Here is a 27,760-nt window from a genome sequence, read left to right as displayed (position 1 = left end):
GCTTGAAGCAGATGCAAAACATTGCAGAAAACTGACAAAGTGCCAGCACAGAAATTTGAGCATCCATGCCAACATGTGTGCCTACAGCAATACTGAATGTGCCGCTTTCTATAAGATAAGGAAAATCACTGTTTAAGTGTGCAAATCCGACCTTCACAAAAGCAGATAGATTAGCAAGCAATCACTTTCCAATAAAAAAAACTAACAATACTTAAACCTGCCTCTAGGTCAGAACATTTGAAAGGTGTGAAACACCTATTCAACATGTTAAAGGTGATGTAGAATATTTGTGTGTTGACTGCTCATTTTCTTTATCAGCCCTTTAACTATTGGTACAACTTGATTACTAAACAAAAACCAAGGTTACTACAGGATATACTCTTTCAAAGAAAAAAAAAAAGTCTTATTAAACACAACTGTTTATTCTGAGACTACTAAAAAGGAAGGGACAATATATTTATATGAAAAGGAAGACTGTTGACAAAAATTCAGTTGCATTACCATTAGGTATTTAAATAATATCTTGCAACTCCATTATGTGGTAAAGTGCAAAGGACATACATCCAAGAGTCTGACTAGAAGTCTGATAAGAGAAGTTAAACTCCAGTAGAATTGCAGTTCTGCTATGCTACACATGTGCATATATCTAAAGAATTCCTATTATTTATATGTGTATATATATATATATATATATATATATATATATATATATATACACATATATATATATATAAAAATGTATATGTGTATGCACACACACAGTCCAAGAGGCAATCAATATAAACCGGAGATTCTAAAGACAGAAGGTAGATGCAGCAATGTAAATACATGAGCTTGTTCATATCAATTATATGCCTTTAAATGTTTGATGTCACCAGTTTGTGAAGTTGTTTTTATTATGAAAACAAAGCCATTTGAGCTGCTGTTACGCATGAAAAAAGCTTTATACATTAAGTTGGACTTGATGTACATATCTTGTTTACAACAGGAGTCATAATTAGCAGTCAGCCTTTGGATATGCCAGTTATTATTGCAAAGAGCATAACACTTTATAGCTGTGCAACTTTCACAGATACAGACTCAATGATACTAATCCATTGGTTTGGAGATAAACCATCTCCCTGCTATCTAGTCTACACAGAAATTCAAAACACGCTACGAGACTCAGAGATACACAGGAGCAGATATTTTCAAAGTGAAAAAATGGCTCCGCAGTACTTATCTGGCAGCAAGGAATAAACATGTTCTTTAGAAGGCTTGAAAGTATCCACTATCCACTACATCCATCAGTAGCCCAGCACAAACAGAGGGATAAAAACACTAAAAGATATCTCTACATAACTGGCAACCAACTCTGATTTTTTGTCAGTCCAATTTTCTTTGTAGCACACAAACACATTCCTACTTTTTTTTTTTTTTTTTTAATTTAATGATAAAAAGAAATCAAAATGGATTACTGGCCCATTGAGTATGAACACACAAAGTCCCATGTTGAATGAGATCCAAAAGAGTCAAATACTTCAAATATTAGAAAAGACTTTTTTTTAATGTTAGTAATAGTTCCTCCACACTCTCACAGATTATTTTTGCTGGGAGATCAGCAGTATTCATCCAGTTTAACAGACAATTTATTGAAATGGAAAATTGCCATCCTGCTATACCTGGCTCAAATTACAAGCCATCAGTTTGTGCTTCTTTAATGTCTTCACTTTTACATATAACAAACCAACTATACTAGTTGAATCCATAGAAGCATACAGGAAAAATATCAACCAGTATAGATGCATAGAACTTAATTCCTTTTCCTCTGAATACTGGGATGAGCAGGAGACGCAAAAATACTGTGCAAGTTGCACTTTACTTGCATAATGTCTGATAATATTTAGGACATATAAACTTATTATAACTAATTAAATTAATAGCTTGTTAGTACATGTCTATGATGTGCACTTTACCTCTCCTATGTTTATGTATCTTCACAAGCAGGTGATATGGAGACTGTGTGACTCAGTCGTTGTGTGTGTGATGGTTTAGTCGGTGTCAAACATATGTTTATAATCCTTAAGTAATTATGACGTGCTCAAGGCCATATAGTAGATAAACTAGGTTGGTCTGTTCTGCACACACAACTCATATGGCATGTCTATCTGCAGCAATGCTTCTTTTCTTCCATGACAAAAAGCTTTAAGAAATCTTCTTCTTAAGCCTAATTGGGTCATGATCTGTAGGAGACTAAGAACATGCGGTTTTCGTGGCTGCATTTGTTTTTTGTTTTTTTAAATAAATAAATAAAACCTCCAACAATTTATTTTTTTAAAAGTCTTATACTGAGCAAAATAATTAGCTTGACTTGAAGCATGAAGCATTTGAAGTTGATATACTACGTATAAGTAGAATTTTGCATGAATAACTTTGCAGCATTTGACTCAGTGTGCAGTCTGTTCAGAAAGCTGGGTTAGTTAGAGTTCACTAAACGAATTAAAAATTTAAAAAAAAAAACTCGAGTGAATCAGATTTGTGCAAGTCGGTAATCCATAGCAAAATAACTCCACCAACTTTGACATCTTTAAGAATTCCTACAGTCTCATTTTTCACAAGTGTGCGTTAATTTAGCTACCATTAGCAAAGCTAACAGATAGCAGACGAGTTATGCCTTAGCTGGCTAATGCTAGGCCCCTCTCTACTGGACCACTGCTGCAATATTGTACAGTTGTGGTCTTGCATTAAACTGCATTTACCTTAGAAATATGGCCAAAAAGGAAACAGGCCTCTCGGGTGATTCCGTGCGGTCGGGTATCCAAAGTTAAATATCCTTTAGGGAGTGAAGAAAGTAATTCTGAAGGTAAAATCCGCTTCTTGGTCTCCCACCAGCAGCAGTCAGTTTGCACCTGACTAAAAGAAGCTAATGCGTTAGCAACCAGCTAACTAGCCTCTACATGCCAAGTTGGCTAGTAAAACACTGCTAACGCTAGGTGCTCTGTCAAACTAAGTGTATTACTCCAACCATTCACTCAGTTCTTTCACTATCCGCCATATGACGGCTTCTGGTTATTACAAAATTAAAAGGACACCGGCTGAAAACAAACTGCGTGTCACTTGTGACTGGTTTGCTGTGAACAGGCTCCTCAACAAGCTTCAGGATTGTTCGCATCCAGGCTCTCTACCGACTGGAGAGAGTTATCGTCTCAACGTGATGACGTCGGGGTTTGTTTTTTTTTTTTTGTTTGTTTTGTTTTTTTTGGTTTTTGTTTTTTTGTTTTGTTTTTTTTTTTTGGGTTTTTTTTTTTGTTGTTTTGTTTTTTGTTTTGTTTTTGTTTTTTTTGTTTTTTTTTTTTTGTTCTTTCGCGCTTGAATGTGACGTATGCATGTCTACAATTTAGGTTATACTGTATATTGATAGCCCTGCGATGGACTGGCGAGCTGTCCAGGGTGTACCCTGCCTGTCGCCCAAAGCCGGCTGGGATAGGCTCCAGCTTCCCCGCGACCCTGAATTGGAATAAGCGGTTCGGAAAATGAATGAATGTATATTGATAGTTGCCATGTCGGTCGTGATGGTCTATTTTGATTTTGTTAAGTAGTGATAGTCTAGTATGAAATAATTACCTTTATGTTAAGTTCAATCAATATTAGCAAAGAATGAGTGAAATACTTATTGTTTATCAGCAAGTGTATTTCTTCTTCTTACAAGTATTCAGAGGTGGCAATTCCTGGTCCAGAAAGTAAAAATTCTGTCCGGCAGCTGTTCAAACCAGTCACTAAACGAGCTGAATTTAATGACCAGAGTTTATTTGCCAGGTAGACAGCCTGTTAGTGAAAACACCTGTTCTAAACGTACAGGTAGATCCAAAAACATGGCAGGACTTTTACTTTCTGGACCAGGAATTGGCACCTCTGCACGTATTATTAGTAATTGTTAGTATTTGTTGTTACTGTTGTTTATGATATTGTTGTTGGTAGTGGTGGTGTTATCATTTCATCTCAGATTGGATTACAGTATGCTTCAAACAACAAAAGTTTGACTGAAAAAAGGCAAAGAGAGAAAGAATGCTCCAAATCCAAATTCTTGTCATGCTATGACAAGAATCATTCTGGGAGATAATTCAGATTAAATTGTTTTAGCGGATGCAACCTCATATTTTAGTGGCTGGGGTGGTGATTAGTTTGCAAATGTAGTTCACCCTGCAGAGCCACCTATGTGTAGCTTAAGCAAGTGGTCACTTTTATGCTCAGTATAGAGAATCTCAGAAAGAATATGAAACTATCATATATCCTTAAGCAGCAAATCTATGAACCTTGAAAGTGTGGAATTGAGACTGGCATCCAGCCTATGAAATGAAAAACCCAACCTGGAAACAAAGCACAACTGTTGAAATCCTCACTTTGTTCCCAAACATTCTTAAATGAGGGTTTTCAAGGCTGCTTAGTTTTGTTTTCTTTGTAGAAATCCATCCTGTGAATGACTCCATCCAAAAATCTGAATTGTGGTCTCTGCAATTTATCCACCCAACCTTGTGCTTATTATGTCAGTGGACCTAAGCACTCCCAACATCATTTTCCAGCGCCAGGGCATGGATTTAATCAGTGCAGGGATTTTACTTCAATACATCCACAAAAAGCAGCAAATTAAATAGACAGTAAGAGCTACAATAACATCATAGAAGCTCAATTCATTTAGACGTAAGGTATTCCATTCGCTTGACTGTTGCTTCATTGTTTCTTTTAAAGGATCATGAGGGTGCGCAAAGATAGATATACGTTATTCTGTAGGCATTATTCATTTATTTTTACCTTTTTTAATTTTTTAAACTATTTGTAGTTTTAGTTTGCATTGTACCATCTCTTCTTGTAATAATACTTTGAATAAACTGATGTGGTTCTTGTTTTGTTCACTGTTTCCCCTGAATTTCCAAACAAATGCATCATTTTTGTCCTCGTTAGTAGTTATAGACCGGACTAATGTACTTAATGCTGTCCACATGTTGTAAGAAACAAATTTTCATAAATCTAAATTTAAAACAAAAATTGAAAGAGGGCTCTGTAATGACACAAACATGCACTGATTCGCTGATGCCTTCTGTGTTTCCCACTCAAACATTGCCCAAGCATGATGATTGCAACAGACAATTCTCTGTAACATCACAGCTCTTGAAGGCAAACAAACAGGGACACTGGCGTGGCTGTGAAATGGAGCTGACAGAGTGTGACAAGAGCAACAGTGCCTGCTGGGTAGTCTGTGCTTCAGTCAACAAAACTTGGTAAATTCAGGAAGATCAGTCCCTCACTGGAAATGTTGTATTATGAGCAAGTCCTGGGGGGGGATTTCACCCCTTTACCATCCTCTACGGCAAATGTGCGGTCAAATACCTGTCCTCCTACATTCAAGAAAGTTATGAGAAATTCCCTTTTTAATCTGTAAGTGGAAGATAGATGACAGAGCCTAGAGTATAGGCTCAGCTTTCACAGTCAATGCATTTATCATTGCGAACTGTTTGCTAAAGTCATGTTTGTTAACACCCTTATGTTTACATGTAAACCAGTTTAACCATAATCTGATGCTGCCGTCACACACAGTCAGACAAACAATACAACTGCTGTTGCACCGCTATTATCTCAGTCCCAAAATAAAAATGTCTCTTAAAACTGTCAACAAGTTAAGGACTAAGGCATGATGATCATAATTTTAAAAAGGAAGTTACAAAGTAATCCACAAAGGTGGTTGTTTGTCTGGTCTAAAGACACATCACTCAGTGTATGATCACATGAGACAAATTAAAGTGTTAAATTGTCACATTGAAGAAAAACTGGGAGATGTTTTCTTTAAAAAGTTATTTAACTAATAAGTTGTGTTAGCGGATCAATATATCATTTAACCCAACATATAGCTACATAAAATAACAATTATTTATGAAGAAATAAAAGAAAACATGAATCTGGAACAAAATAAAGTTATGTTTGTAAAATAAATAATGAGAACAAATAAATAAATAGATAAATCAGACATTATGGATGTATAATCAGAATTCTATCCTCTTCCAGATTGTCTAGAATCTCTCTAAAGATTGCTTGAAACCTGATTAAAACAAGATCTCAACCATAGATTCTAAATCATCTTACCTGCAGCATAAAAATCGGAAACTGATTAAATGGAGCAACTGTGAAGAGCCTCATTGCTACTACTGTTGCATTTCTATAAAGCTACAGGACCTGTGAAAGACAGTAAGGTCGGCAGTTGTTAATGATCAGTCAGACGTAAAAAAAACAAAAAAACAAAAGAAGATTTCAGAATTCAATAATCAAATTCTAAAGGCTGTAACAAATAAATCACAGTGCACTGTTTCATCCTTCAACGAGACGCTCCATCAGAACCACAGACCATATGTTACTGTTTTTACTCCAAAAACAGAGCAACTGTTAGATGATATAAGTTATGGTAGCTACTGTAAAGTAATAAACAGGTGCAATGTGGTTAGGTGTTTCTTCCTTTAAAGGTCCATAATTTACTTTAATCAGATTTTTGCATTTTGTTGTCCCCAAGCAAAGACGAATTCAGCATCCATTTAGTATCCCGATTCTCCTCTGATCTCTCTCCAGCTAATAAAAGTCAGTTGTCACTTTATGTCTTTTTTTCCCCTCCCTTCCTTTGGTAATGTCCTCTTGGGTTTCTTTGATGAACCAGTGCAAGTTCAAAACAGCCTGTGTATTGATCTTTAGTTGCTGGTGTATGATGCCGTGGCGTAAAGCAAAACATAGTTGCTACATGGTGCTCTGGGCTGGAAGACAAAGTAATAAAACGTTGTTTTTTTAAGTCCCGAGATGCTGCAGGCTGATGACAGCGCCAGGAACATGCGTAATGAATGTCAGTGTGCCATTAAAACGAGTCTGAAGCACAGTTGTAACATCAGAAACACGTTTGTGTTGCTGTGAAGGTTTGCACAGTTTGCAGTCAGTCAAGTGATTCACTCATTGAGAAACAGAATGAATGATTAAGGTTTTATGTTTAAGCCTGTAAGAAAAAAATGGCACCGGTTTAAAGAAATGCTAATTCAAAGGTTAAAAGTAAATAACTGGAAGGGGCTTTTAGTAAGATGCTCCACGTTTCCATCACCATAAAATCAAAGGTGAGGATGCTGCAACAGTCTTGAAAGATTTCTCTAAATTGAAATGAAGTAATTATTTTGGTGTATTAGGGAAATTTGAACTTCATAAAAAAAAAGTACAGATGATGTCAAAGCAGAATTGCTGCTTGGGTGTCAAATGGAGGGGAAAAGAATAAAAAGGAGCAGAGAACGCAGCCAGATGCTCATTTCTCATTTGTATTCATTGCTTTGGATTGTCTGTCCTTGCTCTTTCAGACCTTCCTCTGGTATGAATCTAATCAGCTTTTCACAAATGTGCATCAGACTTTCGGAGCTCAAAGAGGAATGCAGGCGAGGCTCCGCAGTGAATTCAGAGCAATAGATGGTAAAAGCTAAAACATAGTGAGCAGTGACAGAAACTTGTCATATACAACTTCAAGCAACATTTTTTTTTTTTTTTTTTTTTTTTTACATCTTATACAATTTGAATTTAGAGTTCTTAATTGTGATGATAATTAAGAAGTGTGACGGCTCTGCAGTCTGTCTAGGGAGTATACTGCCTTTCACCTGATGATTGCTGGGATAGGCTCCAGCTTCCCCGCAATCCTTAATTGGACCAAGCGGTTAGGAAAATGAATGCATGAATGAATTTAGAAGCGTGTGTTTTGTGTGTGTGTGTGTGTGTGTGTGTGTGTGTGTGTGTGTGTGTGTGTGTGTGTGTGTGTGTGTGTGTAGTGTGTGTCTCATGCTAAATGTTCCTGATCCCAAACTATACTACAATTAAGTACACATTGGAATTTTTGTCCAACTGGAAGCTGTGTAAAGCACAGTGGTGCTAGAAGTTATTCTTACAGTCAATTTGCTTGTAAATATGATAAATCACACTGAATCTGTTGCAAAAAAGGAAAATTCTGCAGAACCCTGGAGACATAAGATGTTTGAACTGCAGGTGGTGTTGTGTTTCTATAAACTCTGTGGGATTAATGCAGTAACAATGGCTAATCTAAACTTAATACAGTTTTTTGGTGTGTGAGAAATAATAGACATAGTAAATTAACATAATTTCATTAGGTTTTATTTGCAAACATTTTATTCCAATAGCCTCAGCCTGATATCATACAGAAGGTAATAAAATATGTTGAAACTTTAAAATTTACAATGGAATAATAGTTACTGACAGTGAAAAAAAACTCACACATATGTCAGTGTTATAGCTGCTTAAGCACAATCGTTTAAAGGCCAAACTAGGAACAAAACATGTGAACAGCATCAGTAGATATTAAATATTCAGTCAGGCTGTTATTTCATGATTAAATAAACTCTTCCCAGAAGCAGCTTTGCTTTGCCGCTTCAGAAATAGGTAATCATTTATCAAAAGCCTCAGAAGCAGGAGATGTTTCAGTACAGGGATTCAAACATTTTAAATAAACAACCTTAAATGTAAAGCTGTTCTGCAAAAGCTTAAAGCACCAATTCTCTGCCATGCATGCTCTCAATTTCCATTATCATGACCTGCATCTGGAGGCATATGATTTAAAAGGAAAGGAAATCACACACTGATTGACTGGATGAGATTACAAAAGAATATTTAAAATATCCAGGACTGCATTTGTGTCATGTTTAAATATAACATGTTAAGTCCAGGACCCAAGTACCAAAAAAGCAAAAAGGCAACAGAAAACATATCAAGCTACACTGACGGTTCATACTAAAAGAGACAAAGCTGCACCAGTGCAGTTGCTGCATGATTCTGTCCACTGAAGACAGCCGAGAGGTTTTGCACAGTAAAAAGCTCTGGTACAATTTTATAACTCATTTTTTTTACCGTAAAGTTTACAATTATGTCTCCAGGTATGCCATCTGTGTTGTGTTGTTGCCTCCTGATTGCAGATAAGCGCCTTTGATTGCACATCTTGCTGGGCTTTTGCAGAAAGTTTAATGCATTAGCTTTGAACTTTGGTGCATTGTTTACTGTGAGTCCATGCATGGAGGAGCATCCTTTAACCTGCAGAGGAGGAATCTTAAGAGAAAGATTGGAATATGTTAGAGTTTAAATTAGGCATGTGTGATAAAAAAGATTTAATAGTAACTTTGGGCAGGTTTAGATTAACTAGTCAAAGAAAGAAAGTCAGCGAAAAGTGAATAAAAACAATAGTTGAGTTCCAACCTCATTCATAGTAAATCTCTGTTTACTCTCATTTTTACTTTAAAGAATATGTGCCCATTCACGGCTATTCGCACAATTATAAGGTAATCCATATTACATATCTGTATACAGTAAACAAAATTAAAGTATTTTTTAGCTTCTTTTTCCAGCAATAACTCCTGTTCTGCAGCAATTCATCAGTCCTGTATATCGACTAGTAATTTAGTCCATTCCTCTAACAGAACAGACATGACATTGTCTCACTTCTTCCTGCAATATTTCTGCAGGATTGTGTTGAAGACTTTGACATGGCCATTTTAAAACATGAACTTTATTGACCTTTAATAAAGCAGCCTTAATATGCAAGTTCCTCTGTGAGTTATTTATTAGATATTATATTAATCTTTAGTGTTAATAAGCTGGAGCTAAAATCTACTGAAGGTAAATATTCCAGGCTATCTGACTCAATCTGCTTGTAGTTGCTGTTTGGGTAAATGACTGTTAATGTGATGGATTTTTTATTTTATCTCCAACATTGCCGCAATACTGCTCTGTTGTGTTATGAAGACTTCAAAACTTGCTCTGAAAGTAGCTTTAGCAACAGTATTAAATATGTTTTATTTCCCTCTTTGGCTTGAGTTTCTGTGGAATTTCACAGGTCTGACAAACAGTGTGCAGCTGCTGGAAAAGATGGCACCACATTGTGCAACTGCAGCAGCAATAACATCATATTTACACATGTTGTGAGATCTCTTGTGTAACCTGATGTTTGCAAAGTGCCTCCCTGCAGAATGAAAGTAACCTCTAGCCTTTGCACAGCTTTGGAAATAAAACCCTGAGAAAAAGCAGTTTGTAAATGACATTGGTCAACAGCCAGTGAGGTTAAGTTGCACCACACTTCCATGAATGCCTGTTGTAATCACCAGCAGATGTTACGTGAGTTTGTTCTTTCAGACAATATCATGCGAGATGATGAAAGGTTCCACCACTTGTCAGTCATGGCTACACAGAAAGCAGCTGGTGCATCACAACAAACAGAGGCTGGCAGGAAAAAGGAAGCTGTTTTGGAAAGACAGCCTATTGCCCAAGTCAAGTGTTGATGTGTGTTGTGTTAACATTGTTGAGAAATAAATCTCCTGTAACTTGTATGATGGAACAACTTAGCGACACCATTAGCAAATCAATATTATGTTTGTATATTCTTTTGAATCATTAAAAGGAAGAAAATATAATTAAAAAGTAGACAATATTGTGTTCTTCTTTCAGACTGATATAGAGCTGTTCATACTGTTTTAATTTATCAACATCACTAAAGATGCTCTGAAGGCCCTTAAAAAACAAGCAGAAAGCAATTCCAGTTCAATACAGAAGTTTTTTTCAATTCCTTTATACACTTGTGTTGTCGTTTTAGATTTAAATATTGTAAATATATGACACATTTAATGTCAGTGTATCAATAAAGTGGACCATATAAAATTATGTTAATCATAAGAGTGGCTTCAGATGCTTAGAGTGCGTTGAGGTTTAACCAACAGCAAACCAGATGGAAATAATTTAATTTTCCTTAAAGTTGTTTCTCAGCAAAACTGAATACATATTTTAACTACCGGTAAGTAACTAGACTGAACTGAAGAAGTGGGACAAGAGGTGTCAGACGCCAAGTCTGTTGTAAAGAGCAACAGTGACATCTGCTGGACAAATTGTCACACAATGCCATCGCGAAAAATACTTCTACTGATCCTTAGTCACATAAGAAACTTAGATGAATAACTATCCATGACATACTACACTATGTAAAAAAAAAATTAATAGAAACTGAACCAACATGATTAGTAGAGTGTGAAAAACTAAAGAAATAAACAGGTAAATCATGGCCAGGTGCGACTGACACAGGCGAAACCCTAAAAGCTACATTGCTGTCCCTCAGTTAATACTGTATATTGAAATTAATAAGAAATTAATTAGAAAAAGATTTAACAAATATGGCTAATTTGAAAGAGAAAAGTTTATTGCCAATGATTAAAGTTTTGTTGTTTTTTTTTTAAATTCTGTTGCACATAAACATATTTGCTCAAACCACTGAGCTGAAGTAACATTGTCAAAAAAAAAACAAAAAAAAACTTGACCATATTCCTTCCCTGCAATGTGACAGACTGATAAGATAAAATAAAATAAGATAAGATGACCACTTTAAGCAAGTGCTGCTCAGTGTGGTTTTACAAACTACTGAATCATGGGGTGTACTTAGTTTTTCACACTCTGCTTCTCCACTTTGTTTCATTTTTGCTCCAGACAAAATGATGTAATATGCCAAGTATCACTGTTCAGATGAAGTTAAATTAAGTCCATTTAAATATTTGTATGTCACAAAGCCACAACTTTCTAAATGAAATACATGTTTAAGGTGAAGTAAACAGTATCCAACTGTTGTTTTTATAGGGTTTTTAACAACTGTTAAACATGTTTTGTTTTTGATTAGATATGAGGCACAGCTTCTGATTTCCATTCAAGCTGACACACTTGTTTGTGGATCATTATTATTTTGGTTTTATTTGCTTGCTGAAGGACACCTACTGTCTTTTTTCATCCACTGATCCAATTCATCCATTTCAAGCTCCTGTACAGAGGGCACATCTTCCTCAAACATCGGCCTGAAACACACACACACACACACACACACACACACACACACACACACACACACACACACACACACACACACATTTTTAAAAAGAAATCCAAGACATTAAAATGTACTCACAAGATCTTGAGAAATGTTACGGCTGTTTTTTTCTGTGTTTAGTTACAAAAAAGACAGAAGAAGAAGACATGATGCCACAAATTGTGACTTGACCGCAGCTTGGGTTGTTCAGCAGGAAACTGCAGAGAGGGTAAATTCTTAAACATTGAAACTTACATCGGCACTTTCTCTGTGCTGGATTCATCCAAATATGGATCTTCTTTATTCAACTCTAAAACCACAGAAAAAAAACCCATTAAACATAATTAATATATAACATATATCTACAGTACAGCAGTATTTAAACCAACCAGTTAAACTGAACCCTGACTGTTTTGCCGTGTTTTCTTTTCTTGGTTGGCCACATGTGTTGCTCCAAAACCTGTTTATATAACTCAGCACTGTTGGTGACATTAGACTTGAAGTCCATGTCATGTTTATCAAAGTGTCATAACGGCAACCAGGATTTCCAAGAGGAAATTCAGACTTTGATTCATCAGATCACAAGATGGTTTTCAACTTCAACTTTCCTTCAGGCAATTTAGGAGGCAGTGTTCCTGGAACTTCTTTACTTCTTTGTCTTCTTCTATTTTTCAGCACTAATCATTATTCTATTAAGTAAAAGATTTTTGGGACATACTTGACCAAAGAATGCTTAAAGGGGTCAAAAACAAGGAGCAAATAACATGTAGAAAAGGGCTCCAGGCCAGGACTCAAAGCTGTACGGACATGCAGCTGTGAGGCCAGCTGAAGTCTCTGTAAGGGGGAAATGCACAACTACACACCACCTCTGCGTGATCTAGTTATAAATGTGTGACCGACAATGATTTTCAGAAGTGTTTTCAAAATACATGCAGGGCTGAAATACGTTTCTGAGCTAAGGTGCACAGATGCATTTTAGAAAATTACTTGTACCAAAAGTAATTAAGGTGCACAATCACAATTTGTGAAACCTTAAATTGAATTTACATAAAATCTTATTTGTAAAAAAAAGTATAAAACATAAAAATGATTTTCATTTTTGTTTTGCTTGTGCTGTACAATGATCGCAATTTTAAAATCGTGAATAATCATATTGTTACACACAAAATTTTAATAATAATTCAAAGACTGGTTCATTGAACTCTTATGTAAAAGCACATCTATCTGAACAAAAGTCTAAAAATCTGTATGAATGTAAAATGTAAAAGCATACAGAGGGGACAATATCTGATCTAGAATTTCTGCCGTGGGGTCTGTTTTCCTGCTGCAAATGTGAAGGAGGAAATGATGTTTCAGCATTTTCTCCCAACACTCCCATTATGACAGCAGGACAAAAGAATATATCTGATCCACAAAGATGCCATAAAAACTTAAAATATGGTTATTATAATAAAAAGACGTAAATGTAGCGCAGTACAACGAGTTTTCATGGAGTGCGCGCTTGCATGCTCGCACCCTGTTCCTGCAACAGCACATACACATGATCTCAATGACTGACACACACAAGGATGCTCTGACTCTGTTGGTGGTGTTGTCGCCGTTAAATAACTAGTAAATGGTTAAAACAGTAATAATGCGTCGATCTGCCCAGCCATATTTGTAAAAAATGTGGACAACATTTAACAGTAAAGCATTTTAAGGTTTAAAATTAGACACATCTTTACGCGCCTAAACTTGCGCATGTACGTGGTATTTGTACCGTGCCATGTAATTATTTCTGCCACTGAAAACTGTCTGATTTTGTTGCATTAACCTACTGCCTGAAAATTAAAAACATAAAATAAACAAAAGCAGAAATGCAACAAACCTAAGTAGTCTTGATACTAACTTGTTGCAAGTAAACTCATTTATGAAATCTCGAACCAGGTGTATTTACCTGATACACAAACTTTATAAAGCTAGTTTTCTAGTCTTATGGTTCTTATTTGGTGTTGTTGCCCTCATCTTAACCTTTTAAAATGTAACTTAACGCTGGCAAAAATCTAAATATGTTTTCTTTGAAAACAAAAGAAACATTTACATCTTCAGTATTTTTCATCATGTTCCTCTCTGATGTCCCTCAGAATTGTAAATACTTTTAGTCCACATAAGTCTAACAATTCTTTTCTAATCAGAACAGAGATTTAAACATGCATTGTTGTTGTTTTGATTATACTGGAAAACTGACCTGATAAAAAGTAACCTTTTTGAACATACCTTTATTGATCATTTTCTTGTTGCGCTGGCGGTAAAATAATATCCCACCAACTATCACTCCAAGAAGTACGACTGCAACAGCTGCAACAATGATGATGATGGTTAAGTTCGAACCATCGTCTTCACCTGGTGTATCTGTGCTCATTTCAGTGCCTGCAGAAGTGCAGCAGCAGATTAATAATCAGAAAAACAAGACTTAATGTGGATTTAGGATTTTGAAATTATGCTTAAATCAGCTTAAAGAACTATAAAAGTTACAATTTCCATCACCGTCTCCTGAGCATGCAATCTCATCACCTGAAGCAGAACAAACATTTACTTTAGAAGATTTGTGGTGGAGACAAACAGACAAGACAAGAAAGTTAAAAGGAAATCATGGATGTGCATAATTAATTACACGACTACGGTCAATATTTTGCTGAGCTTACTCTTTGGAATAACTTCAAGTTCCTTGATTTTAAGGTTCAAGTTTCTCTGAAATTTTGCCATGTCTGACTGTTGAGGATTGGCTCGATCCGCAAGGCACAACTGTTTCGTCTCTGTTCAGATGGACGGGCTCAAGTAGGGCAAAGACACCTTTAGGTCATACAGAATACTTTCCCCTTAAGAGTTATTTAAAATGTGTCTCCTTAAAGTACTTTCCATGCTAAGAGCTTTACTGGTCTGCCAGTGGTTCATCTTTGTAAGACTGAAACTGACTTTTATCACCTCTGTTCTTACATTTAGCACAATCCTTCATTGTTTCAGTTTTGACTAATTTTCCATCCCCTGCTGAAGAAAAAACGTCACCACAACATTGAGCTGCCAACACTTCACATGAATGTGGGGGAGGAATTCTTGGAGTGACAGGTTTGCATCAATGTGTTATTTTCCATGGTGACCAGGAAGTTCTGCTTTAGTTGCATCTCACCAGATTATATGTTTGAAGAGTGTTCAGTGCATGAACTTAAAACATTTATAGTTTAATATTCTTACTTTGTATGATTTCATCTGTCTGTTTCATTATTTATCATCCCCTGCATCAGAAACTTGCATGAAAGTTTAGAAGACGTCCATTTAGATTACAGCTTGCAATGCAAACTATGTAAGAAATAAGTTAAGGTTGTAAATAATGGAATTTATGTAACATTTTCAGCCTTCCTCACCAAATATTTTACTCAGTTGAGATATTTACTTTTGAAATGACACTTTCTCAATTGCAAACCAGCATTCTACAGTCAGTCCTGACCATAAAACCCAACCAGCTATAAGACATCTGTTAATACACTTCCGCTCAGCATAAAGTAGTATACACTGGAATGCATTTGTCCAATTTTCACCTGAAATATCAAAATTACGTCGGGCTACACCTGTAACTTCTGTTGTTTCGTTCTCTCTGCCGCTTCCTTCCTCTTGGTCAGCTTCTGCAATACAACACCTCTCCATTACTTTGGGTACAGTTAAATCATTCAAAGCAACAGGCTAAATCTTAAACAAAAAAGTGTGCCACTCCATAAAGGCCTTTTCTGAACACACTATTAGAGAAATAACCTTATATACAGTTATATATAAAAAATAAAGGGGATAACAAATGCACAGAAATAAGTATAGATGTGCAAAAGTCACCCAGATTTAATACTATACAGTCTAAGTCTGAAATTAACATCTGTTTTCCTTACCATCTGACTTAGTTTCAGATGTGGTGCCTTCACCTGGACCAAAACAAACATTGGCTTATAAGAGTAGTATGGAGACAAACAGTTTTCCATGCAAAAGAAAAGGACTGTGGATTTACCAGGTTCTGGAGGAAGACTTTCTGTGGAGGAAGGTTGTGCTGTTGAGCTGACATCTGAAACAGCAGGAGTTTGGTTTTACAAATCACTGTGTATCACACTGCAAAACGTTAGTAGACACATGTAAGCTGTTGAAGCAGTTTTTTTAAAAGAAAAAAAAAGCAAAAAAAAAAAGAAAAAAAAGTTAATTAATACTGGTACATTCAGTTTAATTCATAACCTTTTTAGAAATTATTCTCTTGACATTTTGGAGAGTTGGTTTGTGTTAAAATCAACGAAAGGAAAGGAAGTTCCCTTCACAGAGCTGTGAGTTCACAGAGCTGTAAATACTGTCTTTGTAACAAGTCATTTAATCAGGTACTATGTGGTTTTTAGGGCTGTAACGATACGCTTTTGTCCAGTTTGATTCAATTTTGATCTTTTTGGTGCCGATTCGATTTAAATAGTGATTCTCACAATTCTTTGATATTGCTGATTTTTGTACAAAAAAATGTATAAAACTTTATGTTCATTGTTTTTCTTAATTTCAATTAGAAAAAAAACACAGTAGCCAGATCATCATTCTGCTGCTATAATGCCGAAGAAGACAAGTAAAAAGATCAATAAAAACAATAAAGATGACAAAAAAACAGATTATTTTAATTTCTTTGAAAAATAAATTTAATCTTTTAACATAAATACCAATTTTAAAATTGTGAAGCAAAAAATGTTTGATTTTTCTATTTGATTCCAACCCCTAATGGTTATGTGGACGGTTGAACTACTAACTAAAAGTTAAGAGTTAGAGCTTTTTGATTGGACCTCTGTCTTTTCCCAGTATTCATTAATGGAAGGACAATTGACTTTATGTCAAAGACTGACTGTCTTGAAATGAAAAAAATGCAGATTTTCACAGATGAAGTTAAAGTCATGAAATCATGATTTATTAGGAAATATCATAAAGTGTATAGTATTAATACACACTTAAATATATAATTCCCTAATTTTGCTAAAAGATTGCACTTTGGAGCAAGTGCAGGCATCAAAATCTGTTTGAGTCTGTTTCAGTGTTTACACACAAGAAGGATATTTAGTTCTTAGCTTGAAGGTTTTTTAATTCTGGTCAAATGAACATATTCACAACTTCAGAAAATAAGTTTCAGTCATGAAATGAATATGACATAAGACTAATTTTAAAAGACAAAAGACTAAGATTAATTGCACCATGAGAGTAAATATTTTGCTTTGCTTTCTTTCTTTCTTTCTTTGAAGAGAAAGTACAACTATACTTTTCTTGGATAATGTGTCTTAAAGACTACCAGATCTAACCCCTGATTGTTTGTTTTCAGTATCTTTTAAAGTTTTCAAAGGTATTTAGTTAGGGTAAAGAAACCTTGGACTTCTACTACAGATTCTGCTTTGACTTTGTCCTTTAGAGACGTTTACATGCGTCTTCCTACACCAATGATTTTGTACTTTGCTTGCTGAAAGTCCGTTTCTGGTGTATAGCTCTGCAAGTGTCTATCGTCTGAAAGTGGAAAAGGCTTTTATTGAGAAAATGCTTATATTTAGCACTGACCCACATTTTTGTGCAGTTCTGACTAATTCCCCAGCATCTGCTGAGGAAAAACATCACCACAACATAATGCTGCCAACAATTTGCATTATTCGGGGTTGGCATTTTCAGAGACACAAGTTTGTGCCACATGTGGTCTTTTCCATGATTTCATGTAGCCTGAAAATACTTCTTATGTCATATATTGTGCCTTCCTGGCAAAAGGGTATGAGAATATTTCAACTGAAGATCAACTTCTACAGACTTGACCATAAAAAGTAGCCAGCTATATATAATAACACACCTGTCTTACACTTACCGTTGTCTGTTTCTAGAGTAGTTTCTACTGTCTTGGTGTCGTCATTATCTGTGCAAAATACTGTGATACAAAACATATTTTTAGTTCAGGGACAGTTAAACCATTAACAAATTCTGTAAAGCATAAAGAACATGTGGAGCACTCGTTTTAAAACTGAAACACACATGTGAATAAAGGTTAACGTTCAAAGCAATTAGATATGCAGGGTTTCATAACCACCCCATCAGAGGAGCAACCTGAGTCAGATCATACAGGAACTGTAGACTTCCTTCAAACTGATTTCAAACATTTACTGCAGAAATCGTACCAGTTGCAAAATTCACATGTTGGACAGAACAAAGAAGGTGGATGTTGAGTCATTAGTTCCCCCAGACGTTAGTCGCAAAGATTTGCCTCTGAGACAAGTTTAAACAAAACACAAATTGGAATTTGACTTTTCAGAAATACTTGTACTTTACCTGTGTAAGTTGTAAGTTATCAATGCACTGTATGATTGAAAAACAGATTCCATTGAATTGCAGAGGGATTTTAGTCCACTGTATGTGCTATACAGTTTTAACTGGAAGGCAAATATTACTGGAACAAATTTAGTAAATTCAGTTAAGTTTCATTGTAACTGATCTGCTCTGTCTAATGTAAAATCAGGAACCAAAGTTGCTGAATCGTATCATTTATTGCCAAAAAACACTTAACGTTTCATTAAGAGTCACAACGTCAGGGAAGCACACTTAGGAAAAAAAAAAAGAGGGAAAGCAGAGGAAAGATTGGAAGAGGGGAATGTTGTTGTGAGAGTGAAGAAAGTATGGCTCCTCGGCCTACCTGTCCCAGTCAAACTGGTCAGTAGCAGCAGCAGTAGAATAGTTTTCACCCAGGGACCTCTCATGTTACCACACAGAGAGTCAGACATAGTGCCATTGTGCGCCTGCTTCTTCCTGCACTGTCACACCATCACACTTCCTGATCTGACTTAACATTTTAAGAAAAAAAAAAAAAAAAAAAAAACCTGCATGAACAGCACAGAGACTCACTCAGATAACTCACTCGGATGTGATGCAATCATCTGTGTGCTTGTAGCAACAAGTCTGGTGGCTCCTCAGCTGCAGTGCAGTCACATTCCTTCTAAGTACTGGTGAAGTGAAGGAGAAGCTAAACAAACTTTCTGAGGACAGAAAAATGAAAAACAAAACTTTCTAAAGAGCTCACAGTGAGCGCCAGTGGGTCAGGTGCATCTTGTCAATTCATAACAACCCACCCCAAGGCTGTAAAGTCACTCAGTATTTGCTTGCAGAGTTTCTTCTTGACATGAGTTCATGCTCTGGTAAATTGGTGATCATGCCGCGATGATTATCTCTGGGCTGGCTTTTTTAGACATGTGGCCTACTTTGAATAGGCTTCACTGAACGGTGGAGACGAGATGGGACTGTGTCTCAACATGATCATTGTGGTCTGTGATGTTCGTAAGATCTCTGAGTTCATCGCAAGTGCCATGAAAGGTGGAATTATGCAACATTTCATCTCAAAAGAAGGGAGTTGGGCAATGTTGGATGACTCTCCCATGACAAATTTGGGGAGTGGTGGTGGTGTCACAATATCTAAAAGAAAAAAAATGACAAGGTTGTTTATCCATTTATAGGAAAAAGCACAACTATTACAAAAAGTTCACAATAACTTAGAATTGTGACTTGAAAAAGATGGTAGGATTTGATGGAGGAACATATAGTGAAGTTTCTATTGCAGAGATCAGTAAAATTGAATAAACTAAATACGGTTAGCTCAAAGAAAACTCAACACAGAAAGAATCCTTCTGAAGAATCTCTTTTCAATGCTTATTTGTGATGAAGGACGTTTATACATGACTGCTTTAATCTTTTTTTTTTAACTTAGTCATAAGATAGAATAAGCCTGCTTAAGCTGCAATTCAGTTTAATAGATGCATCTGTCCACTAACGGTTATTCAGCTACACTTAATATTCAGCTAATAACTAAATTCTGGTAATGTTTACATTTTGCATGAATAAACTGTGATTGATTAACCTTAAAAATGTATTGCCCTGTTGACTTAGCTATTTCCAAAAGGTGGTGCTGTGGTGTTAAACTGTTTAGGTGATAGAAATGTCACACAAGAGAATGAGATCATCCTGAAGTTTACTCAATATAATGCAACATTCAGGGAAACAGCAAAAGAAAAAAAGTGAATATTTTTTAAATTCTCACTCAGTCATTTAGTGACTCATTTAATGATAAGATAAATCTTGTGACCACTTGACAAGTGCTAAGTTTTAGACTGAGCCCATGCTGTTATCAGTAATAGACTAACTACATAACATACACAACTTAACATAAAGCTCTGATTCTTGATGACTTAATTCCATTCTTTGTTGAAGATTTCATAGTTACATATTTTCTCAAATCTATAGACTTTTTTTAAGGCTATTAGACTTTTTAGAAAAAGTTTAACTGAAGATAGAGTCCACAGCGACAAGTATCCCATCATGCAGAAGCAGCTTCCAGCTTGGGCTTGACTGGCAGAGCCTATTCTAGCTTTAAAACTAGGCTTAAAACTAAGGCTGCACAAACCTGGTGTCATAGTAAAACATAAAACAGTTCATGAACCGATTTGTGTTGTGTCTGTAACCATAATGCTATGCTGCATTACAGGAAAATGTCTCTATTTGCAGGGAGGATGGTGTTACATGCTTCTCTGCCAAATGGGGAAAAATGTAGTGCAGGGGAGCAGCAATCCTGCATGTGTTGGTAGTAGACACTCAAATCAGTGGGTAATAATCAGACTCGTGCAGAGCTTGACATCAAACTGCACAAGTCTGCTCATTAAGTCTGATATGCATCAGCTGCAATTCAGCAGGGAAACCCCCAACACGTGCAGGACGGAGTTGGTCACCCCTTATGTGGTCCCATTCTGACTATTTTGTGTTAAAGAAACTACTGCTTCATAGCAACTGATATTTTACAGTCATAAAATGGACAAATCAGTGTACAGAGCAGATTTATTCCTCCTGCATTTCAAACACAGAGGCCTGTTTTTCTGCTTTGTGCTGTACCAAAGAAAACCTGCAGTGCCAACTGGTCTCAACTGGTCCCACTGAACAAATTTTAACTGCACTGATGAGGATCTTTGTCTGTACGTATTATTGCTTCTTTGACAGTTCCTCCATCAAATTACTGTATATTTTCTCCCACAAAATGACAATAAATGTTCCATTAAAGTTATCTAAAACCCAAAGCTGGGAATCTTTTCTTCTGTTATTTTAAGATTGGGATATTTTATATGTTTTATACTGTATGTTTTATGTTTCTTGTATGGTTGTTTTAGTAATTACTGTCTGTAATAGATTTGGACAGCTGCTGTCTTGGCCAAGGTTCCCCTGAAAAAGAAATCTTGTGAAGTCAGTAAGACTTACCTGGTAAAATAAAGGTTATATCAAATTTAAACAAATAATAGTGAAATAAATAAATACATAAATAAATATCCCATAGCAGTTGTTCTGAAATAGCATCTTTTTTTTAAATGCAGCTATTTTAGTTGTCTTCTTAATTGTGTCTAAATTTGTTTCCCATTATGTAAAGGTCTTCTTGAAATTCATGAAAGATTTAGTTGCACTCAGGAGCTTCATTTTGAACTGTGATTGAAGTTGTGCTTTTCATCCCCACTGTCTTTTAGTGGAAGAGCCTTTGTCCTAAAATGTCATTTGTAACATCAACCCCAGAAACAGTAAAGCAGGGGTAGGCAACTCCAATCCTCGAGTGCCACAGACCTACAAATGTTAGGAGTTTCCCTGCTGCAAAACAGCTGATTCAAATCAATGGCCAACTTTGAGTGCAAGAGTCCAATTCTTCTTCTTCTTCTTCTTCTTCTTCTTCTTCTTATTATTATTATTATTATTATTATTATTAGAGCTTTGCTTCTGGCTTACAAAACAATAACTTCAACGGCTCCTGTCTACCTTCACCCCCTAATCCAGACCTACACTCCCTCTCGACAGCTACGTTCCACCAGTGAAAGACGCCTTATGTTACCACCAATACGTGGGACATATAAATCATTAGCAAGACTCTTTTCCTCTGTTGTGCCACGATAGTGGAATGACCTGCCCAACTCTGTCCACTCCGCAGAATCCTTGTCAACTTTTAAGAGCAAGCTGAAGACTCAGCTCTTCAAGGAGCACTTCAACACTTAGTATAGCTATATTTGTTGGAAAGGTGGAGAACCAACTGAGTTCTTTGCAACAAACTTTATGGTATTAATTCTATGTATTATAACATGGGTGATATTATGGGGTGGGAAGGGAGTAAACAAACAAACAAAAAAAAAAACAAACAAACACAAAAAAGCCTGTTGCACTTCATGGAAGGACCCGCGTCCAACTTGACAGCCCAATAGCACCTTCCTACGATGTCCTCTACTGTTTGATTTTGTGCTTTTGTTGTTCTCACTCACATATGTAAGTTGCTTTGGATAAAAGCATCTGCTAAATGACTGTAGAATGGAATAGAATAGAATAGAATTATTATTATTATTATTATTATCGTTGTTGTTGTTGTTGTTATTGTTATTATTATTACCAATAAAAAATCAAGCAGGCATTTTACTTAGTTAGTATGTTAGTTAGTTAGTTACATTTAAGACGTAATGAAAACAGGAACTTTGTTATCTCATTTGAAAGACATCCGAGCACAATTTTGTGACGGACCGTTTCCGGTTCACCTGTCAACAAGTTTCCCACGCGTGTTTTCGTTCAGTGAAAATGGTAAGACAGTTAATGCTATTTTATTGTCTGAAAAAGCAGTATTAATGGTGGTCACTGAAAGAAAAATGGAAAGAGTTAAGCTGCAGCTCCTGTTTTTCTGTGTATTTTTAGCCTAAGACTCAGAAGGGAAAATCTGCAGAGAAAGTTGTTCATCCGTACAGCCGGAAAGCTGCATATCTCGCCCGAGAGGAAATCAGACTGAAAAGAAAAGAAAGGTGGGCAGGTTAAAAACTAAAGAAACAACACGATTACTCTTACGTTTAGAATTTTGTAAGTGTAACCTCTTTATCATTGTTATCTTAATTTACTCAATAAAAATCTTTGTCAGTTAAAATCGATCAGTTTTGAAAGATTGTTGGGAGTTCAGGTTGAGAAGCTGTAAAATATTCGGCTGGGAAATAAGATAATAAACGTCACTTGATCTGAATGCTTGGACTTCATTAATATGTTCCATTCTGTGATGCTGTAGGCTCAAGAATGAGAAAGCAACACGTCTGAGCAACACTGGTAAGTTTACTACTTGTATAGAGACGATGCCAGAATACATGCTACAGGTTAATAGTTTTTTTTTTTTTCTTGTCTTGGTGTCCAATCATAGGTGAGAAGCTGTTGTGGTTTCAGAGTCAGTTGGATCCAACAAAGGCAAATTACACACGGAAAGATGCTTGTGACATTATTGAAAGGTCCAAAATAGCTCTTCTAATAATTTTTTTAAACCACTCTACAGTTTAAATGTTTCATTAAATGAGTAAATGTTGTGCTACTGCAAAAGAAAAATATTTTTTAAGAGAAAAGAAATTAAATGTAGTCCCCAGAATGATCCAGTAACAACCATTTAAAAAATCATTATAATGCATAAGTTCAGCTATTGGCATCATTCTAAGTACATTCCAAGTATCAGATTTGAATGGTTTGTGTTTACATTATTTAACCTATTCTGTAACCTATTGTTATTGTACTAATAACAACACAGTTCACATACAGAATTTACACTACTCACAAAAAGTTAGAGATATTCAGCTTTTGGGTGAAATTTCACAACAAGCCTAAAATGCATTCAAACCTGTACACGTGAACTTAATGTGATCTTCTCTAAGCTTTTAAATGCACATGTCCAACTGTTAAATGTTTCAATAAATTTTGCACAAGTTGCTGTTCTCTAACAAGGAGCTTAACGGCAAAAATCACGGCAGGTGTGTGATCCTTGAATTGACCAATAAATGTCCTGGTTCAATTAGAGCTGGTGTTTAAACAGTTGTCCTCATCATGCTGTTCACATTTTGACATCATGAGACCAAGGCGACACCTAACAATGGAACAACAGTCCCTTGCCATTGTGATGCTTCAAACAGGACGTTCTCAGACAGAAGTGGCCACTGAGCTTGGAGTGTCACAGAGTGTCATCAGCAGGTTGCAACAGAGATATGGAGAGACTGGAAGAGTCACAGAAAGGCCTAGAAGTGGACGTCCTTTGGCCACATCCTGTGCTGATGACCGCTACATTGTGAACACTGCCCTGAGAAACCGGATGATGAATGCCACTCAACTCCAGGCACGTTTAAGAGAGGTGAGAGGCACCCAAGTGTCACGTCAGACCATTCGAAACTGTTTCCATCAGCGTGGTCTGCGTGCTAGACGACCTGCACGGGTACCTGACCACACCACCAGGCACAGGCACCATCATCTTGCATGGGCCAGGGAGCATTTACGCTGGACGAGGAACCAGTGGGCCTCAGTGCTGTTCTCTGATGAAAGTCAATTCACACTGAGCAGAAATGATGGCCGGCAACGATGTTGGAGACGTCAGGGAGAGCGCTATGCATCAGCCACTGTTGTCACCAGGCGAGCTTTTGGTGGTGGCGGTGTTACAGTGTGGGCAGGGGTGTCCACTTGGTACAGAACTGCCCTACACTTTGTGAATGGTACAGTGACAAGCCCATACTACCTGAATAACATCATTAATCCAGTGATTGTGCCCCTACATGAACAGCACAGGCCTAATTTCATCTTCATGGACGACAATGCTCCTGCTCATCGAGGCTGCATCATCAGGGAACGGCTGTTGGAGACTGGTGTACCTCAAATGGAATGGCCTGCACTCTCTCCAGACCTGAATCCCATTGAAAACCTGTGGGATCAGCTGAGCCGTCGTGTAGAGGCTCGAAACCCTGCACCCCAGAACCTCAATGACCTGAGGGCTGCCCTTCAAGAAGAGTGGGATGCCATGCCTCAGCAGGCAATAAGTTGCCTTGTGAACAGCATGAGACGTCGTTGTCAAGCTGTAATTGATGCTCAAGGGCACATGACGAGATATTGAGACGTTCACATTTTTTGTTGTGGTGTAACTACCATTGTTGTTACCTTTTGTGTTGAATGAATTTTTTGAGATGAGGAAATCAGTAGTGCACCCTTCTACTTAAATGTCTTACTTTTATGATATTATATCACTGTAGCATGAACATATTGCATTTTCCATAAATTTCACCTGAAAGCCAAATATCCCTAACTTTTTGTGAGTAGTGTATATTAGTTTGGACTAATACATTTAATGATATATATATATATATATATATATATATATATATATATATATATATATATATATATATATATATATATATATATATATATATATGTGTGTGTGTGTGTGTGTGTATATAAAGATGTTCAAAGTGTTTTGATCGAGCTGACACGTTTGTTGTGTGTGTTCAGGTACCTCCACAGGTTTGATGCCGAACTTGAGCAGATTGAGTTAATGAACGGAATCAAGGGCCGCCAAGGTCGTCTCCACGGTGCCAGAGAGGCTGTCATCAAGCAGACCATTGAGCGAGAGCGAGTGCAGTACGAGAGCATTGGATTTGGTGAGTCCTCTTCATCACATACACATGCCTGCTGTGGCTGTACAGCCCCAATTCCATTGAAGTAAAACAAATAAAAACAAAACAGTGATTTGCAAATGCTTTTGAACCTATATTCAATTGAATATATTATAAAGAATAATTTAAATATTATGTCTTTATGTATTATATAGAATACATTAAAGACAGTTTAATGTTTAAACTGATAAACTTCATTGTTTTTTTAAATATCCACTCCTTTTTAATTTGATGCCTAAAAGATGTTTAAAAAGCTGAGACAGGGGTGTTTGCCACTGTGCTACATCATCTTTCCTTTTAACAAAACTTAATACGTGTTTGGGATCTGAGGACAAACTTTGTTGAAGCTTTGATGGTGGAATTCTTTCCCATTGTTGCTTTATGTACAACTTCAGTTGCTGAGCAGTCAGGGTCTCTATTGATCATATTTTTCGCTTCATAATGCATCATACATTTTCAGTGGGAGACAGATCTAGACTGAGGCTTCCACATCTTTCCGTATCTCAGATGAGCTTGGGCCCAGAAAAGTCTATGACACTTCTGGTTGTTGACATATAGCTTTGCATAGCAGTTTTAACTTGCGCTCGTAGATGTACAGACAAACTCTGTTTACTGACAACGGTTTTCTGAAGTGTTCCTGAGCCCCTGTGGTAATATTGTTTACACAAAGATGTCAGTTTTTAATACAGTGGGACCCAAGGTCACAGTGTTGGTTACAATGTTTTTTGGCACTTCGTTCAACTAGAGATGTCTGCAGGTTTTCTGAGTCTTTTGATTATAGGCTATGTGTTTTAATAGTCTCATCTTCATTGGAATTGGGGTTGTTCTTGTTTAAAGTTGAGGGGAAAAATCTATTTGTTTACTTTCTGTGTAACATTCATTTTTTGATTTAACAGAGATCCCAGACATCATCAATGTGAAACATCTCAAAACATTCAGGTGAGTTTCTGAGCCACACTCTGTACTTCTCCCAGATATTGTTTTCTAACGTTGTGTGATTTGACAGCATTTCTGGCTTTTGGCAGTGCAACTTTATTCATTTTGTGCATAACTTTAATTTAAGGTGTTTTTTTGGCTTAGGGAGAAAAATGCATCAAACTATTAAAACAAGAAAAAAAGTATCAAGATTCAAATAAATTGCAAGTCAAAATGGATCAAGGCACGTGCCTGATAAAACTATCAAAAGATCAAAGACTAGGTTTGGAATATAATCATAGTAGGTGGATGTGTAAAGATTTTCCAGCAGCTTCATTTGCTCTGACATGTGTCAGAAAAAGATTTTCAGTCTTTGCTTTTCTGTTTATGGAGCCCCAAACAGAAGCTTATTAGATGTGGAGTTTGTAATGTTTTGTTTTGGTTCTGGTTGAGTTTCAGGGTTTTGGTTATATTTCTTTGTAATTTGTAGCTTTCTCAGGTTTCATCCTCTTCAGTAATCATTAACAAAAACACGTATACAGAAAAGTGCAGACATTCTGTGAAATGAAAACAAAGTTTTTGATCATGTCTATTTTAATATGTGTTGACTTATTTCTTTTGGCAGAGAGTGGACAGGAGATCTGAAGAAACTTCCAAATATTAAATTACGAAAAGTGTCAAATAAAGGTCTGGATGCAGAGGATTATCTTGAGGAAGATGAAGACAATTTGGATGATGAATAGGTGGCTGGGACAGAGCAGATGTCGGCCTCTCACTGACGTTCTTTGTTCCTGGTCCTGAAACACCAGCAAAGACTTTACTGTGGGAAAGGCTGCTATTCCACAAGTGTCCACAAGATGGCAATGATCTCTGATTTTGAAGTAAAATGTTAGATTTCATACATTCATATTTTGTTAGGCATTAATTTCACACCAGCATCTATACAGGTTCTACATTCATTGTTTATTGCACAAATAAGTAATTGTTGTATGTAACCTGCATTGTGTGAAATCATAGTTAATGAACGGTTTAACAAAGATGGAGTTAAGACACAGGAAACCGTTCTTTTTGTGACAAGCCAGTGACACTGGCTAATTAAACATGTAGAAAGTGAACAAGGGTAAACAACCGTCCCTTTTTAGTAATCCAAGTTGAGACAAACACAGCTTTAATCTAATGTGAACGGATGGCAACCATTAAAGTTCTACAAACAGTACATTAACGAATAACTGATCTCCACAGCAGGACCACGTATAGCTGCAAACTGTCAGAACAAAACTTCATAAACATGGACTACTTGATGTCCTATTTGAGCAATTAATAAAAACATACGGTACCTATGACATGATTTCAAAAATAACATTTTTAGATTTCAGACTGAGATAAAGATGTAAATAGCTGGTTCTCTACTCATAGTATTTGACTCTTTGGTGACTGA

General features: G+C 36.4%; 3 protein-coding genes across 3 annotated transcripts in view; 1 reads left to right on the top strand and 2 right to left on the bottom strand.

Moving 5' to 3' along the window:
- fbxw7 (F-box and WD repeat domain containing 7) overlaps positions 1 to 3,112 on the bottom strand; it is a 98,138-nt gene extending 95,026 nt beyond the window's left edge. Inside the window, exon 1 of the mRNA XM_079264824.1 lies at positions 2,739 to 3,112. The gene's annotated coding sequence lies outside the window, so the exon portion shown is untranslated. The remainder of the gene's footprint in view (positions 1 to 2,738) is intronic.
- Positions 3,113 to 8,982: 5,870 nt separating this feature from the next.
- Positions 8,983 to 18,695, bottom strand: tmem154 (transmembrane protein 154). The gene is made up of 8 exons (XM_079263592.1): positions 18,585 to 18,695; positions 17,766 to 17,825; positions 15,915 to 15,968; positions 15,799 to 15,831; positions 14,141 to 14,293; positions 12,140 to 12,194; positions 11,797 to 11,873; positions 8,983 to 9,096 (listed from the first exon to the last, which is right to left on the bottom strand). The coding sequence occupies exons 1-8, from the start codon at positions 18,670 to 18,672 to the stop codon at positions 9,077 to 9,079; spliced, it is 540 nt and encodes a 179-aa protein (XP_079119718.1). The 5' UTR covers positions 18,673 to 18,695; the 3' UTR covers positions 8,983 to 9,076.
- Positions 18,696 to 22,475: 3,780 nt separating this feature from the next.
- Positions 22,476 to 27,727, top strand: tma16 (translation machinery associated 16 homolog). The gene is made up of 7 exons (XM_079264638.1): positions 22,476 to 22,531; positions 22,643 to 22,746; positions 23,001 to 23,038; positions 23,130 to 23,214; positions 25,244 to 25,392; positions 26,304 to 26,346; positions 26,948 to 27,727. Exons 1-7 carry the CDS (start codon positions 22,529 to 22,531, stop codon positions 27,063 to 27,065), a joined length of 540 nt encoding a protein of 179 aa, XP_079120764.1. The 5' UTR covers positions 22,476 to 22,528; the 3' UTR covers positions 27,066 to 27,727.
- The last annotated feature ends 33 nt before the right edge of the window (positions 27,728 to 27,760 follow it).

The sequence above is a fragment of the Telmatherina bonti genome, assembly GCF_933228915.1.
Source record: "Telmatherina bonti genome assembly, chromosome: 3".
Lineage (NCBI taxonomy): Eukaryota > Metazoa > Chordata > Actinopteri > Atheriniformes > Telmatherinidae > Telmatherina > Telmatherina bonti.
The sequence above is the reverse complement of the archived record's forward strand: the minus strand, read 5'-3'. Positions and strand labels throughout refer to the sequence as shown.

What these genes read in the sequence shown, in the direction of transcription:
- tmem154 (XM_079263592.1), bottom strand. Translation starts at nt 18,672, where the DNA reads ATGTCTGACTCTCTGTGTGGTAACATGAGAGGTCCCTGGGTGAAAACT. An exon ending in AGCACAGAGAAAGTGCCGAT is followed by an intron (nt 11,874 to 12,139) that starts GTAAGTTTCAAT and finishes TGTGTGTTTCAG; the next exon opens with GCCGATGTTTGAGGAAGATG. An exon ending in TCAGTGGATGAAAAAAGACA is followed by an intron (nt 9,097 to 11,796) that starts GTAGGTGTCCTT and finishes CTTTCTCTTAAG; the next exon opens with ATTCCTCCTCTGCAGGTTAA.
- tma16 (XM_079264638.1), top strand. An exon ending in GCTTGTGACATTATTGAAAG is followed by an intron (nt 23,215 to 25,243) that starts GTCCAAAATAGC and finishes GTGTGTGTTCAG; the next exon opens with GTACCTCCACAGGTTTGATG. An exon ending in AAACATCTCAAAACATTCAG is followed by an intron (nt 26,347 to 26,947) that starts GTGAGTTTCTGA and finishes TTCTTTTGGCAG; the next exon opens with AGAGTGGACAGGAGATCTGA.